The sequence below is a fragment of the Bombyx mandarina genome, chromosome 19, assembly GCF_030267445.1.
Source record: "Bombyx mandarina strain Sakado chromosome 19, ASM3026744v2".
Classification (NCBI taxonomy): domain Eukaryota; kingdom Metazoa; phylum Arthropoda; class Insecta; order Lepidoptera; family Bombycidae; genus Bombyx; species Bombyx mandarina.
Genome location: NC_143225.1, coordinates 10859608 through 10877607, shown reverse-complemented (window position 1 = coordinate 10877607; position 18000 = coordinate 10859608). Strand labels below are relative to the sequence as shown.

The following is an 18000-nucleotide window of genomic DNA, read 5'->3' as shown; positions in this document are numbered from 1 at the left end:
AGCAGATGAATGAGGTGCGACCATACCAGGCGAAACTTTCAAAATTTTGTCCGCTAGCTCAGCGACTTTGTCCAGCGAGAGTTCTGATTGGGCGGCCAAAATTGCTTGGAGATGTTGTGGGAGGCGACGCATCCATAGCTGGCGAAGCAAATTTTCATCAGTGAGGGTGTTTCCTGCCAATGATCTAAGATGACGTAAAAACTGCGAAGGACGGCGGTCACCCAACTCAACATCACTGACAAGTTGCCTGACACGTTGCTCCTCAGACGTGGACAACCTACGGATCAACTCAGATTTGAGGCGACCATATTTGTCCTCAGGTGGTGGTTGGAGAATAATGTCCTCTACCTCCCCAATAACTCGGGTATCTAACTGAGCAATCACGTAGTTAAATTTAGTCAGGTCAGCGGAGATGCCTGAAATCGAGAACTGTGTCTCTACCTGAGCAAACCAAATTGCAGGCCGATCAGGCCAGAAGGGAGGAAGTTTTATGGCTACTCTGCATACTGAGGTAGGTTGAGGAAATAATGGGGCTGTGGGGGGTGGGTCCGTTTTATCGATGCCTTGCATTTTTAGTTTTTGTAATTCAGCCTTTAGGATGGCATTTTGTTGTAGTAGCAGTGTATTTTCTTCTCTAAGTAATTGTTCGTTTGCCTCCATTATTGAACATTACGTTTACAATTGTAAAAACAAAAAAAACAAAACCTAAGCATTTATACAATGTAATAACTTAAAAAATAATAATAAGTAAAGAGGATATTGAAAATTAATGATTATGTTAAAAGATGGCAAAATACTGACTATAAGAGACACAGTATAACAATTAAATAAAATTATAGTAAACAATAAAATAGAAATTAGTCAAATACAGATGTGATGTTAGCACCGACTTACATTTCGTGACGATTTACTCTAAAGCATTCATGTATATAAAACCTAAAACTGTAATTATTTTGCCTCGTAAAAACAAATATTTCCTTACTACTAATCGTACAATAATACCTTAATATTATTATTAATTACAATGTTATACTATGAATTGATGGAGCAATGAAGGCCCGTTAACAAAATATGATTAACTATTGTTACAAAAGGAACCTTTAAATTAAATTAAAATTTTGTTTTTCTTGTTTTTTTATGTCGACAAAGCTGTTGTATATGCAATTATGTAACAAAATTAAAGTTATAGTATAGGCGGAGAATATGAAAAAAGTATTAAGATTAAAATAAAATAAAAAATATATAAAAACACTTCACTGAGTTAATCAGAAAACACAAAAAAAAAAGAAAATAAGTTCCGTGTTGTGGAATGCCGCACTAGGTGTTTAACCGCTTGTACTTGATCACTCTGCTGTGCGCGGCGATGCTGCGCCAAGTGTATATGGTTTGTAGACGATCTTGCCTGAATGCTGCGCCAGGTGTATATAGTTTATACTCGACCTTGTCTGGATGCTGCGCCAGGTGTATATGGTTTGTACTCGATCTCTATTTGTAACGATCGATCACGTCGGGGTCACCAATGAGGGAGTTCATATAGAGTCCCATCTTTCTTTCGCCGTAAAGTCGTGTTTTATGTAATTAACACCACAGTTGAAACAATATAAATTTTATTGATATAGCGGCATAAAGTAATTACATTAAATTAGTTATTTAACACTTTTTAAATTATTTTTATGTTTTTCATATTTGGCGGTAAAAAGGTCTGGTGTCACAGACTATATTCTTTTTTTCACATCTCGTGCGTTCCGGCTTACGCATAATAAAACGCCACAGTAGTATTGTTTTTAATTATAGACATATACTTAATTACTATGTATGGCAACTGTTTTTCTATAAATTATCGGGGTGCTTAATAACGGTACAATTCATAGACGATAGACGCAAAACATTAAAAGGTATATGCAATAATATAAGAACTACATACCGTATTTAACTTCGATTCCTTTCCTTTTAATAGGTATAATAACCGGCAAACTTCTTGAGCATTTGTCGACGTAGTGGGGGTAAGTTTGCGCATGGTACACTCACGTGCAAAAACATTACTTACTCTGCGTCATAATGCTATTAAATTATTAAAATCAACATATGTATTTATTTATATATTTATTAGAACATCAACAAAACATATAGGTTAATAATTGTAATAATTTAATCTTGGGGTAAAATAGATATTCCTTCTATTAAGTCAAAACTAGAGCTGTTGCCAGGTCTTGGTTCAGTTGAAGCGAAGCTGGTATTTGTAATTTTTTTTTCGTTATCATAATCTTGACCATCATCATCATCACTGTTTTCATCACCCGAGTCGCTATCATCGTGATGAGTCGACATAGGGCTCATCGGCGTAGTTTACAACTCGGTCGATTCGGTCTTCTTTTTTGTCTATAATTAATTATTTTTTGAAGATATTCGATTCGTAGTAATCGAATGTTACTTTTTTCATTTACCAGCTTCCGATTATTTTCTGTCCTTTTTTTCCATCTGAAGCCTAGCTCTTTCATAATCCGTCGTAAGCTTAATTCCGAGCCATTAAAATTTATATCTTCTTTAAATTTTTCGAAGCCTTTCTACGGTACGGAGTTTCGCTGCTTGTTATGTAGTTATTATGATTACATCTTTTTATTACAGATTGAACGAAACTATCCATTCCGGTAACTTTCTTCTTCCCTGATCTTTTCTTACCCGGAGTCCGAAACACGGCGAGCAAGCCAGAGCCTTTAGCTTCGTTAATAATGCACCTAACAGTACTCACTAATGTTTTTATTGCTTCCGAAGTCTGTTTTAATTTTTCCATATCATTCTTCCCATGTTTTATAAAGAAGCAATATACGTCGTACACAAATTTTCTACCCTTTCTTTTAAGTACTACACCAGTTTGTCACGGCATAGTGTATGTTTTATAAAAAATCAACAAACACTCAACAAATAGCAATGGCAACAAAGTCCACAAGCAATTATAACAAATAACTTAACGATTAATAACGATAGACTTTCCACTGTACGCAAGCGTACTTTTGGGAGCAAGCGGAATGAGGGCGCAGTGCGGGACGCAGGGTTCGACTGATCTACCAATAACGCGCTCGATACGATTTCCCCTGCCGTCGCGCCTCACCCTCACCACCAAAGTGATCTAAAATTCGGTTCTGCGCAGTCAAGGTCATTTGCTCACGAAGTTTGCCGATTACTATAATATGCATGTACTTATTAAGTCGTAAAAAATAGTTGCATACTTTTTTTTCTTTTTTACTTTGAGTACCTACTCTTTCGGTTGGACAAGCCTGAAACTACGATATATTTAAAATTAAACAAACATTTACTTTAACAACAGTAAGTTATATTCTTTGAATAAACTTCTTTAAATTTTGTTGGTATTTATTTCCTGACCAATTAATCCATCTTCCGTGATAATAATGATTAATAAAACCAAGGTACTGTTTCAGTAGTGCATAATAGTCATTGGATCCCATAATATTTAACTAGATAATGACCGAATTTTTTTTTTGATAAATTTTGTTTAGAAATTATATTTAAATACGAATTACATATTGATAAAATGATGAAATATAAATAATATTTTTCGATCTTACCGACAAAATAATAAAAAAATAAGAACTGGTTATATAAAGAAAAAAATCAAAATTATCGATAAAGTTGATTATTGAAAATACGAATAAAACAACATTTTCTGAAAATAAATCGTAGCTAGATCGATTTATCGCCCCCGAAATCCCCTGTATACTAAATTTTATGAAAATCGTTGGAGCCGTTTACGAGATTCAGATTATAATTTACATATTATTATAATATATTTTAAACAAGAATTGCTCGAGATATAAGATTACCAACTACATAATTAATGTAGACTATCGAAATTAGTAGATTCAGGCAAAAATTGCAGAATATACAAATTCTAGGTAGAAAAAGCTAGTGTATAGTAGTAACACTGTTCCCTCCAAGCAGAAATGTCAAAATGGCGTCACCGCAAGACTGTTTGTATATTTCTTTACTTGGTTTAGCGGAACATTTTCGAACTTCTAATCCCCCTGACATAAAAAGTTGTATCCAGTGCTTACAAGCTGTGTTTAATTTTAATCCGCCAGCAAGGGTAGAAGCCAGGACTCATTTACAACTCGGTAATATACTTTTGACACACACCAAAAACATCGACTTGGCGAGAACGCACTTAGAGCAAAGTGTAAGTTTTTGTTATTGTTTTTCTTACCTATACAGGTTTTCGACTCTGTGAGAGAGAGGCTTTTGTACTGTCACAATAACCTTCTTTTTTTTCGAGTAGTAAGTTTGGTTAGAGAAATAAACAAGTAACAATGTGAAGTGGGTCATTAGTTGTGAAATAAATTTATTTATTGCAGTGGTGCTTATCACAAACTACAAATGCTTTAGACGAGTTCAAGTTCGAGGCAGCTAGCGTTCTTGCTGAGCTATTTGAGCAACAAGGTCAACCTGCACATTCTAAACCAATTCTAAGGAAAGCAATAGAGTTATCACAACATAGTGTATATTGGCATTGTAGACTCATTTTTCAACTGGCTGTGAGTATGTCATAGTATTTATTAAACCTATAATTTATAAATTTTATTAAAAAATATTCAAAGAACTGCCTAATATAACCAACTATTGCATACTTTAAATTTATATAATTTTTTTTTTCAGCAAATACATGCTACAGAGAAAGAGTATGAAGTGGCCAGTAGTCTACTTGGTGTTGGTGTGGATTATGCACAAATATCAAATGTGGCATATACACAAGTACTGTTCTTGTTAAGTAGGGTAATGGTAAGTTCATATTTTTCAATAGAAAGTAACATTGGTAGCACAAATAGTGCTATTTTTGGAGCCAATCATAAGATCAACATAAATATTAACCATTAAGTTAAATTAAAAGTGAAGGGCCTAAGTACGAATGTAAAGGCACCCTTTTCTATGATAGTGGTAGAAGACATTGTAAGCCTGTTGTCACACAATTTAGATTATTAAGTCATATCCTCTGGTGTGTGAAGATGTTAATATTGTAATGACATATTTATGGCCTCCATTAAGCACTTTACACCATGAGCCGTAAGCTCATTCACTTGTCTATGCAATGAAAAACAGCTTGCTGTGTGCTTTCCCTTAAGACTGTTTCCTATATTATGAGTACTTGATACTTTTTCCTCTACCTGATCGTTGGTAGCCAACCTTAAAGGCTATACCAAGTATGTGAAGATCAGTAGATCATGTCACAGGCTTAACCAGAATTGCTAACGCTGGCCTTAACAAGTGCAGTGCTTTGCTGAATGTACCACCTCATCAGAACCATAATCCACTGAGAAACTGGCGAGAAACTCAATGGGTTGTTTGCATCAACATTGCTTGTATAGATCATGACATGATTTGCAGGTTTTGTAGTGTCACCTTGTTATGAAGGGACAATTTATTTTGCTTGCAAATCACGGGGTAGAGCCAGCCAAGTAAGAACACGGCTGGGTCGCAGACTGTCCTAATATGGGGACGGAATATTATCCCGCTGTCAAAGGTACGCCTGGGAGGTACTGATATTCTGATGCCCACGAAATGGCTGGCCAAAGATTTTGATGATGGGAATGGAGCTACTGTACCTAATTCTAGATGAGATGCTAGCAGCAGTGTCAGGGGTGCCCCTTTTGATGAGTACTGTTCTTTTAATGGGATGAGTTCTTTTAATGGGATTCATGTCAATGCGTTTTCGGAACCACTGTCTTTAATTAGCGCTCCCCTCCACGCTGTTTCCCAAGAGCTATGACATGTCCTTCTTCAAACGAGGCTTGTGGAGAGTATTAAGCGGTAGGTAGCGGCTTGGCTCTGCTCCTGGCATTGCTGAAGTCCGTGGGCGACGGTAACCACTTACCATCAGGTGGGCCGTACGCTCATCTGCCTACAAAGGCAATTAAAAAAAAAGCCGTATCATTGCCGAAGAGGGCTTACTGGGTCGCCGGCGACTGTTATGTTGTTATGCCTTTAATGTATAAGCTGAAAAGTAACGGAGCCTTGTGGGTCTCCGGCCGAGATCTGACGTAGGAGAGAGCAGCTCTGCTATATACGGTGACAGAATAGTTCGATAAGAAAACTCTGATGATAAGAGCGAGACTGTCTGGCACACCCATGTTGTAATTTGTAAATCAAACTGTTGTGCCAAACTTTCTTGAACGCTTTCGCGATATCGAAGAAGAGGAATCCCGTGAGGACCGCTGTTTTTTAGTCCTACTCAGATGTACTCTGTGAGGCGGAATCCAAACTGTTCGTTTATGAGGATGCCCTTTGAGGTGATAAATAGATAGATAGTCTCAGGGGCCTTTACGAATCAGTTGTTCGTACTGTTTGCCTATGGCTGGGAGGAGACTAATAGGGCGGTAGCTTACGGGTTCGGGAAAGATGCATTTCATAATAGTGGCATTTAAAATAGAGCCTAACATAATTATATGTTGTCCATCTAGTCATCAGTACACTTGGTGAGAGGGCTCGAATCCTTTTGTATAACTTTCTCACCTTGTATTTCGGGCTTTGTCTAGGCGAGATTTGAAGTTCTGCTGTCGACCATGAAAACGAATTTGGTTTGATTCGGTGAGATAACTATCGTAAGCCGGGATTGACGCGTTCCTAACTCTTATGAGATTCCTGAGCTCGGGGGACAGTCTGACGCAGTGGAAGAAGTCCTCCACATAGAGCTGATGGGGTGCATTGCCTATCGTGTTATATCATATTGTATAGTATTGTGATATTCTGTTGAAATGTTAGCCAATAATTACAAACCAAAATGTGTTTCTGGATCATTGGACAATTAATGTTCCAGGAAGATAAACTTCAGGAATCACACCCTGCAAAGTTAATAAAATTTAAGAAATAAACCAATACATCTGTCACTTTAATCCCCTTGGGAGTAGTGGTACAAAGCTTCATAATCTTTTTTTTTTATTGCTTAGTTGGGTGGACGAGCTCACATCCCACCTGGTGTTGAGTGGTTACTGGAGCTCATAGACATCTACAACGTAAATGCGTTACCCACCTTGAGACATAAGTTCTAAGGTCTCAGGTATAGTTACAACGGCTGCCCCACCCTTCAAACCGAAACGCATTACTGCTTCACGGCAGAAATAGGCAGGGTGGTGATACCTACCCGCGCGGACTTTTAAGATGTCCTACCACCAGTAATTACACAAATTATAATTTTGCGGGTTTGATTTTTATTACACTATGTTATTCCTTCACCGTGGAGTTATTCAGAGTCAATGAAGATTAAATATTATGTATACAATTTTATTTATGTATAAAAACTTTCATTTTTTCAGTTATTATTAATAGATAAGAAAATTCAAGAAGTGTTACCATTATTAAATCAAGCTGGACATTTAGTAGATTCTTGGACAGGTAGTCTACACCAAAAAGAGTATCTAAAAGTGTTCTTTTTAGTTCTACAAGTAAGTTATACATAAATTTTTTGTATGTTTATCATACCCCTTTCTTTTTATGGTTTACATTAATGATTATCATAGCAAAAAATCCACAAACTTTCTATATATGTAGGGTAAGATTGGTAAGATGTAGATGTTATGTGATAAAAGTTCATATTGCAAGATGTGGGTATGTGACTGTATCCATTTATACTTACTACTAAGTCCTTATTGTTCTGGAGTAGTATTATCATTTTGTTTTGAAACATGATACATGATATGTATAAGAGCCTTCGATCAATAATAGTACTAGATTACGGATCAGGAACAAAAATAAGACGCTCCAGTGGCCACGTTTGCAGACACGAAAACATCTTCATTTCTTAGAAAAAAGTTTAATAATGTTAACGGCTTCAGTTTATTATAAACCTTAATACTTAAACATAAAGTTTAATTACCATTGCAAAATATATGTATTTAGGTCCTTTCGTCAGAAAAAGAATATTATGGAATAAATTTAAAATGTCACTTGAACATAAAAAGTCATCAGTACAAAAATATTTATTCTAAAATGATACTTAAAGCCTAATTTATAAGGTTAAAAATATTTGTTTAAAATTTCGTGCTTATTGTATTGTGGAACAAGATGTAGTTCTTGGTATTACATTTCAATGCTCAGAACACAGTAAGTATTGAAAGACATAGAGTTGCAGAATATACATATTTGTTTTAGGTTTGTTTTGTATGGTCGCAACTATTTTTGACCGATTCAAAAAAGTTGTAGATAATATTTTACATTGCCGCTATTACAACAAATAGGTGATAAAAAATAAAATTGAATAAAGTAAAAAAAATATGAAAGGAAACACGAAACATGTTTTCCACGTATTCTTTATACAGAAGTAATTAAAACAATAATGTAGGTTTAATTACCTTTAAACAGATTCAGTTTGTTATAAAGCTGTCTTTTAGAAGTCATTTTTATATGAGCGGTTTCTTTTTTACAAATATAATGTAATCTTATATCAATGAATTTTTCTATAATCAGTTTAATTTAGGCTTATTTTATGGCTGTGTTCGTTTCCCCCAGAAAACAAATCCTTTTCAGCATATACGCTTAAAATATTTACACATACATATAAAGTTTTTTTAATACTTTTTTGCATTGATTTGCCACCACCATTGAACAATTCTAGAATTTTTAAAAGAGTTCTATATTTCTTCTCCTCTTTCTTTCGCGACAATACATATCCATTGTGCACAGCGACAAGGGGCTACTAGGAAATCTACAAACAAAAATAACATTATAAAATAACAAAACTACTCTATGCATTCCCTGTCCAAGAATAGGTGATGTTTGTTACAATAGTTGGTGCCTTGTTGCAAACATTGGCCAAACAATTACAATATTCGTAAATTGTGTTTTATTTACAATATAATTGTGTTTATTATTTTATGAAAAACACTTAATAATATAAATTTACCAAAAAAAGATATTCCTTCGAAAACCTTGGTGTTACGGTGGTTTTTTACTCAGTTTTTGAACGCGTATTGCAGCGTTTTGACGTCTTAGTGTTGGCTATGATTGGACCATACTAATTTAAAATAAGACCACAAATTTATTTGTGGTCTTATTTTTCGGGCCGCTTTTGAAGCGCTAATCGCGAATCTAGTAGTATTATTGATCGAAGATAAGAGCCTCAAAAAAAAACTGATAGTTAATCTTAATGCTTAAAAATGGTTAAAAGATGGGTGTGAGTGCAAATTGAGAACTACCTCCTACTAATAAACTTTCCAAAAAAAATATTTTTTATTGACACATAATTTTTTCTTTTACTAGCAAACCCTGTAGAAAAACATACTTTTAACTAGTAACTTTTTACTGTATAAAATGTTTTTAGTGAAGCATAAGAAAACTGTCTCGGTTAGGTGTTTAATGCTCATTTTATTGCAAAATTTTGTTGAATTGGAATAAAATTGCTTTTCAGGTATGTCACTACCTTATGGCAGGACAGGTGAAGAGTGTGAAGCCATGTCTAAAGCAACTGCAACAGAGCATACAGACAATAATGGCACCAACATGGCCTGATGATGATGGTAATTTAACATTTTATAGATATGTAAGCCTGGCATTGTTGACTCTAGCATAGTTATCATTCAATTGATTCTTTTAGAGGATATTTTGGCTATATTGAGTTTCATATCCTTACTAGTCATGCTTACTAGGAAGTGACGCCTTCAGCTCTCGTACTCGTCGAAATCGACAAAGAGTTCGATGTGCAACCTAACCCATGAATCAGCTTGCTGAGTTTCTCGCCGGATCTTCTCAGCGGGTCGCGATTCCGATCCGGTAGTAGATTCATTCGCGAAGTAGCTGCTCTTGAGTCGTTAAGTCTCCTTCGGAGGCGCTTGGGCAGCTGTTAGCAAATCCCACCCCTCCTGGCTGAGCCTTTGGTTGCCCACCTGTCCTGGTGAAACTGGAAAGGCCTCCAGACCACCAGTAATCCATCAATCCTAAAAAAAAACTTGGAAGTATAGCTAAGTAGTTATCCAGGTAACCAGATTCATCATGTCTCGGCTTTGAGTCCTGAATGCTAGTTAAAAAAAAGTACTTTGAAGACCAAAGTATATGTATAATGTAAAAATTCGAAGTACATATGTACTCACTTTTAGTTAATAATAATGAATATCTGTTCAGCTGTGTGCGGTACGGTTCCCGGCGAGTCGTTCATCTGGTTGTCGCGACAGCAGCTGTACGTCCTCGTGTACCTGGTCACAGTGATGCATTCAGCACAAGCCGGCTACATGGACAAGGCGCACAAGTACACAGAAAAGGCTCTAGCACAGATTGATAAACTTACTTGTATGTCAGACCCAATATATTTTTAATATATACATACATATACTTCATTTAATTACCACTTTGTGATCATAACTGTGTAATTTTCAGTTTTACTGATAGATACTAAAATTATTTAAAATACTAAATAAACCAGTAATTTCGTAACAGTTTTACTGTTTAAAAGTTGAATAGCAAAGTTATGGAAGGTAAATTTCTTGATTTGGGCAATAGAGATCTGCTGGACATGGCGTATTTTAGGCCATGCTGATGTCTAGCAATGCATGTATTCGTTCCATCAATCTACTGATGTTTTTTTTTATTGCCCTTGTAGACAGACTAGCATAGGGCCCACCTGATGGTGATTGGTTACTGTTGCCCATGACTTCAGCAATGCCAGGGGCAGAGCCAAGCCGCTGCCTATCGCTTAATACTCTCCACAAGCCTCGTTTGAAGAAGGACATGTCATAGCACTCGGGAAACACCGTGGAGGGGAGCTCATACCTGTACCTGGCAGAAAAGACCTCTGGAAATGCACTGTGGATGATCGCAGTGGCTCCAGGTAGTATGGGTGAACTCGACTCCGGTGGTGCGATGGTAAAAACGAGATGACGGTATCATCTCGAACAATTCCTCAGAGCACTCCCCATGGAACATGCGGTACAAAATACAGAGGGGACCGAAGACCCTCCGCAGATCCAGAGGTCCCAAACGATCCGTGAAAATGGGATTATCGACAGTCCGAACGGACTAATAATAATATAATTCTATCTACGGCCACTATATCGTTTTTGTACTTTTGGGTAGTTTTAGCTGAAATGGTTACAGTGCTGCCGGGACTGTGGAGAGTTGCTGCAAATGATTGTCGCAAAAACGTTAGCTGTCAGATAACCCGAACCTTATGGCGTCGATGACTAATCGCCTGCCTTGATTACAGCGAGCGCGGGCGAGGAGGCTGGCGGCGCGGAGCGGCAGTCCCGCGGCGCGACGCTGGCGTGGCGGCTGCGCATGGCGCTGGTGGAGCACGCGGCGCTGTGCCGCCTCGTGGCCGGCGGCAAGGCGCACGCGCTCAACGAGATCGCACGCGCCGCGCACCTGCTCACCGTCGCGCCCACGCGTACGTACCCGCATCTAATAACATGCTTTTGATTTAAAAAAAAATTATTGCTTAGGTGGGTGGACGAGCTCACAGCCCACGTGGTGTTAAGTGGTTACTGGAGCTCATATACATCTACAACGTAAATGCGCCACCCACCTTGAGATACATGTTCTAAAGTCTCAGTATAGTTACAACGGCTGCCCCACCCTTCAACCCGAAACGCATTACTGCTTCACGGCAGAAATAGGCAGGGCGGACTCACAAGTGGTCCTACCACCATTAAAAATTCACACACATTTATGTAGTACGGCTTACTTCGATTACCTACGTTAATCAGTGTCATCTAGTTTAAAATAGTTGTAATACCTACATAAGTACATCCACCATTAAATGGTCCTAAAATACATATGGACGTTTCGATAATTCGATCTTTAATTCTCATAACATTGATGTGTCGATGTCATCGAATCGATGGTTCGATCGATCATCGACGTTCCAGCTAACGGTCAATGCTTATTCTAAATTAAGAACATCCCTACGCACCCCCCATACACGCACTCTGCTCGCTGATCTAAATGTATGCTAGTGGTCCCCCGGTAGTCGAGATTCGACTATAATTAATTGAAATTATAAGTTTGTACACTATTGTCAAAAACTATATACTTCTATAATCACAGATTTCGCCAAGACTACACTTAGACAAATATTGATAAAGACAAACAATATTTAATGTATTCTCAATTTGATCACAGACTTTATGCAATAAGAAAAGTTTGACAATAAATAAATAGTATGCATGAGTGTGTGTCAAATATATGGTAGTGTGTGTAATGTTTTTTTTGTTTTTTATTGATTTACTGTATTTTTATGCATAAAGAGTATATTAACATTCTGCACTCCTTCTCTATATTCTCTATAAGTGTGAGAAATTTCATACTCCTCCGTCCGCGCAATTTTCGTAAAAAGGGATACAAAGTTTTTGCTTCACGTGTTAATATATAGATAATGTGTGACGTCATTACAGCGGCGAGCGCGGCGGCGCACACACCGCAGCTGCACTGCTTGCTGGGACTGTACGCTATGTCGATGAACTGTATGGAGGCCGCTGAGACACAGTTTCACACAGCTATACACGTAAGTAATGTTTTAACTTCACAAAAAAAGGTTACACGATACTAGCCGATTGAAAAAAAACTTGCAGAACTCTCATACCCATAATCTACCAACATGGATTAGTTATAAATTTCGACAAATTACCTTTTTTATTGCTTAGATGATCGGACGAGTTCACGGCCTACCTGGTGCTAAGTAGTTACTGGAGCCCATTGACATCTACAACGGAAATGCCGCAACCCACCTTGAGATATTAGTTGTCAGGTCTCACTTTTAACAGTACAACGGCTGCTCCGCCTTTCAAACTAAAACGCATTACTGCTTTACGACAGAAATACGCAGGGTGGTGGTACCTACCCGCGCGGACTCATAAGAGGTCTTACCACCAGTAATTACGCAAGTTATAATTTGGCTGGTTTGATTTTTACTACACGATGTTATTTCTTCACCGTGGAAGTTAATCGTGAACATTTGTTAAATACGTATTTCATTGGAAAAATTGGTACCCGCCTGCGGGATTCGAACACCGCTGCATCGCTAGATACGAATGCACCGAATGTCTTATCCTTTAGGCCACGACGACTTCAAAGTAGTATGGACAGTGTTGTATTTTTGTATTAATGTTATTTTCATAGTGTTGTCAACAGACGCTAGCTTTCCCAAAGCACGTCATTACGAATCCTCCCGATCCACTAACGGTGCTTTTAGGAACTACAAGCACCGGTCACCGTTCTCGTCGAACCCGTCGCTTGCGACGAAGGGCTCGACGAGCGAATTAACCCACAGACACAGCCCACTGAGTTTCTCGCCGGATCTTCTCAGTGGGTCGCGTTTCCGATCCGGTGGTAGATTCTGCGAAGCACTGCTCTTGCTAAGGCCAGTGTTAGCAACACTCCGGTTTGAGCTCCGTGAGCTCACCTACACACGTTAGAGTGAAGCTGAAATAGCCTCTCAAGGCTCAATCATCATAGGTAGGAAAAAAAAGTGAGTAACAGATATTAGTATTTAGTGATCATCACAGCAGTGTGGCCAGTTTTTAAGAGATAAACAAACTCCAGACTGATTGTTCAAAATTGATTTTTCTTTACTATTTACAAATACGCCAAACAGTACTTTAACAAAAACAGTTTGAATTATAATATGAGATTTTAAATTAATTTACAGACGTCACAAGAGAGGGACCTGTGGATGTTTGCTAAATTAAATCTGGCCATTGTATATCTAAGGGGACGAAGAGACAACGATTTGGCACAACTCATGGAACAGGTTAAAATCTAATATATTTTCTTTAAGTTTTCTGATTATTTTTTTCCACTATTATCCGTATGGTGATTTTATTGCATTTAGATGTTCTGTGTTGTTAGGTTAGGCCGGAAGCGTTACCACCTTACGCGCACGGACTCCGAGCTGCCTCTTACTACGTGCTAGGATTGCAAGCCTTCTTCCAGGCGAGGTACAATGAAGCAAAGTGAGTATAATACTACAGTATTTTCATATGTTTCTATTAGTATAGATCTGTGTGCTTAGTGCGAGTTTAACGTTCTCGATAGCGTAAAAGTTAAGTCAAATTTGTATGGAGTTGGAACGTTTACCTATGTGTGCCGCTAGGGGCACTGTCCCAGCTGCATACAGATTTCAGGTAACTTTTATGCTGTCGAGAACGTTAAAAAAGTCGCACTAAGCACACTGTAAATACTAGTTGAAAGCTATCGCAGAATTATTTTGTCCATGTAGTTTGGGTCGTAAAACATAGCCCGGCTAGGGCGGTGAGAATGTTGCGTGGGCGCAACGCCATTATCGATAAAAGCAAACGAGTCATCGAAGGCAGGTCACGGCGGCGGGGCGGTTTACGAAGGGTGGTGAGACATTGTTATGTTATGAGTCATTTGTTGTACCTACCTGCAAATTGTAGTACATATGTCGAAAAGAAATGTGATTTTGTGCATTCGCTCTCTGAATTTCTTTAGTGACACAATGGCTACTCCTTTGTTTTGTGCCAAAACGGCAGAATTTATTTAAATATTTTGCTTATTGGCAAAAATATACCAGCACAAGCGCGCGTTATTATCAACAATGTGGTAAAAATTTTCACTGAAATGAAAGTAGATCCCGAAAAGTTACAAAGTGTTAATTTCTGACGTTCTTGTTAACTTGCTGCGGCGATATGTGGTGTAAGTGTTCGATTAGTGATTTTTTTCTTTCATTTTTATCACTAACCCACAAAATGACAAAACTAAATACACTATCGATAACGCTTATCGACAACAATAATGCGCATCACTATGCCCGTCCATAAGGCACGTGAGTGCAAGAGAGAGTGAAATACTCGGATCACCGCTCCGATTTTTTATGACCCAAACTGCACGGACAAAATAATTCTACTATAGGTACATGCATGCAGGTATTCATGCACAAAATGTAATTTGGATGTGAGATAAACTAAAAACATCAATAATGGTTTTCTTTTTTAACTAAATGTAAATTTATGTATTTCAGGCGATATTTACGGGAGACCCTGAAAATGGCGAATGCGGAAGATCTGAACAGGCTAACTTCATGTTCCCTAGTACTTCTGGGGCACATTTTCCTTTCAATAAACAACTCTAGGGAGAGCATGAACATGGTGACACCGGCCATGCAGTTGGCCAGTAAGATACCCGATGTCCACGTGCAGCTCTGGGCTTCGGCAATATTGAAAGGTCAGTAGCATTCATTATAGCAATTGAGTCGTCTATTATCAAAGGCGGCAATCTGACTTTTGGACAATGATTGGTAAATCAGAAAAACGAATTATTGACTTTGTATTCCATTGGCAGTCACAAAACTCTTCGGAACGACATCTTAGATAAATAACAGGTTAACTATTAACCTTTATTTAATGCAGGTTTTGAACCGTATTCTTTGAAGGAGACGATTATATTCAAATAAATCTGTATTGACATATCAATAAAAATTTTTTGTCCAAATGTACAGATTGCCGCCTTTGATAATAGACGACTCAATTATCATATTCATTTCAAAGAGATCAGGTTTTACAGAAAAGTAATTGTTACTATGAATGAAATGAAATAGATCAGATATATAGTCTAATAGCGCATAGCTACATTTAGACAGCCCTAACATCGTTTCTTTTTCGTTTTAACTGTAAGTTTTAATTATTAGTTTTTTAAATTGGCATATATATAATGTTTAATGAAAATTAGATCTTAGCCTTAACAGAATGTAGTTATATGTATATATGCCCTATCTGTAATTTTTTTTCAAAGTATAATTAAAATAAAAATCATGGTATAGTATAATTCTGCTGAATATTTGTTTGTGATTAAAAAATTATAAAGTATGATTTTTCTTGCTATTTTGTTGATTTAAAACCAACCTATACTGCCAACGAATAAAAACTAGATATGACCTCATGTAAAATGCCTAATACAAATGTTAGACCAAGCATCACTACATCACTTGATACCAAATTTAGGTTTGTTTAGCCATTATGGTTTTTTTTAAAACTAACAAACAAAAAGTAAAAAAATATCCCTGTCCAGATTTGTACCGGTTGGCCGGCGACACGGAACGTGAAAACGAGGCGTACCAGATGCACTGCAACTTTTCGCAGGCGTTGCTCAAGGACCACTTCCAGGCGACGCAGCTCCCCCAGCACGCGCTGCTGCACTGGAGCACCGGCGCGCCGCCCGCCCTGCCGCCCCCGCCCCCGCCGCCGCCCCCGCCCCCGCACGTCGCGCATCTGTAGTTCCTCTATGGAACTTGACTGCTGGCGTTGCTACTCTCCCAGCACGCCTCTGCACTGGAGCACCGGAGCGCCTACCGCCCCCCGCCCCCGCCGCCGCACGTCGCGCATCTGTAGCTCCTTAATGGAACTTGACTACTGGCGATGATGCTCCCCCAGCACGCACCTCTGCACTGGGGATCCGGCGCGCCCTCACTCAAGGACTGTTTAATTAGTGATTGAAGTGACATGTCGCGCATCTAGCGATAGATAATGTCTAACTATTCAGTATATTGCCTTCTTCACGTTAACGACTGTGCTCCCATCGTGGCTAGCTGTGACTGAATTCGTGAATAGTTTCAAACAATGACTAAAGTGATTTAAATGGTTTTATTAGTAAAAACAGTAAAATTAATTGAATAACCTTAAATCTCAAAAAAGGTACTATCTGCTATAGCATGTTGTTTGCGTGCTGCATTGTTCAAACAACTTTGTAATATTCAAGCCACTTCCATAACAATGAGTTTATTTTGTGAGTATATTTTAGGATCAAAATTGCATCAATATGAAATGAAGAAATAGTCAATGAACCATTTATTTTTTTTGGAATGGAGAGCTCTCGATCCATTCATGACCTTGCCCCTTAGCTAACACCAAACTCGCATAGGTCATGATAGACTGTGTAAAAGTTTTGACATTTTACTACCACTTGTAGATAATAAAGGCTGCACTGTCCTGAAGGTCAAATATGCATCCAGAATGACTCCACACTTTTCTTTTGATACTTGACTCTCCTGGTTCAAGATTTTGTTTGGCTGAAGAGAAAGATCAGGGTGGAGTTTTGTTTCAGTGGCCAAACCTAAATTATCTGGATTGATATTTGCTTTGTTTATTGGTAGTATAAACTTTAAATACACATAATCTTCTACAAACTAATTGTATGTACAGAGCATTGTAAAGCACATAATCGAATCAAGAAGTTGGTATAGTCAAACAAAAATCCAGAGTGTTAGTTTGAAAATAAAGCTAAAACTTACAACATTACACAAAGTACTTTTTATCTCAATGGCGTAAACCATAGATTTGGTAATGACACTCATGACTTATGCACACCAGCTAAGCTGTGCTCGAAGGAAACATTCTAGAAGCTCACTGCTCAGTACAAATTAAAGGTTTTACAAATACTTTAATACCGTAGATTGGGATGAATCGGGACCCTTTCCAAATCCAACACAAATTTTCAATGTTTTTCTCTTAAGGTAATACCAATATAATTGAGATTAAAATTGTTCCGGAAAGTTAAATTTTTATAGACGATGCGTTATTATACATAGTTCATTACAAAATATACACAAAAACTGAAAAAACTAGCTTGATTCGATTCACCCTGGATTTAGGGTTAATTAGGTTACGTATGAGGACAATAGAGTTTTATCGATAGGGCTGGGATTATTTAGTTGTTAGGTAGGTACTTAACTTTAGGTAGGTAATTGACTTTTTAATATCTTTAATGAGTTACAAAACTTTGATGACTAAATTAAACTATTTAATATTCTTAAACACTAAATAGAAGTCATTTTCAGTTCAACAAAATTAAATCTAACAACAAAAGTATTGTAACATCCCAGATTTGTCTCAATTCTAACTCTAGTCTCTATTCCCCCCAATCTACTGTACCCAAAGCATTTTGATCTTTTAATCAAAATAATGATGTAATAAAGTTGGGCCCATTTTATACATTGCTGTATCACTACACTTGCTTAACAGCTACAAATTAAAACCTTGTTTTATGATCTATTATATT

At 37.6% G+C, this 18000-nt stretch overlaps 1 protein-coding gene across 1 annotated transcript; it reads left to right on the top strand.

Annotated features, from left to right (window-relative positions):
• Positions 1-3945: 3945 nt before the first annotated feature.
• On the top strand, positions 3946-16786 carry Mau2 (Mau2 sister chromatid cohesion factor). The gene is made up of 12 exons (XM_028187110.2): positions 3946-4192; positions 4368-4547; positions 4669-4791; positions 7320-7448; positions 9410-9518; positions 10120-10284; positions 11198-11377; positions 12384-12493; positions 13637-13738; positions 13837-13940; positions 14969-15171; positions 16015-16786. The coding sequence occupies exons 1-12, from the start codon at positions 3968-3970 to the stop codon at positions 16218-16220; spliced, it is 1836 nt and encodes a 611-aa protein (XP_028042911.1). The 5' UTR covers positions 3946-3967; the 3' UTR covers positions 16221-16786.
• Positions 16787-18000: the final 1214 nt, after the last annotated feature.

What these genes read in the sequence shown, in the direction of transcription:
- Mau2 (XM_028187110.2), top strand. Translation starts at nt 3,968, where the DNA reads ATGGCGTCACCGCAAGACTGTTTGTATATTTCTTTACTTGGTTTAGCG. An exon ending in TGGCACAACTCATGGAACAG is followed by an intron (nt 13,739 to 13,836) that starts GTTAAAATCTAA and finishes CTGTGTTGTTAG; the next exon opens with GTTAGGCCGGAAGCGTTACC. An exon ending in GGCTTCGGCAATATTGAAAG is followed by an intron (nt 15,172 to 16,014) that starts GTCAGTAGCATT and finishes ATCCCTGTCCAG; the next exon opens with ATTTGTACCGGTTGGCCGGC.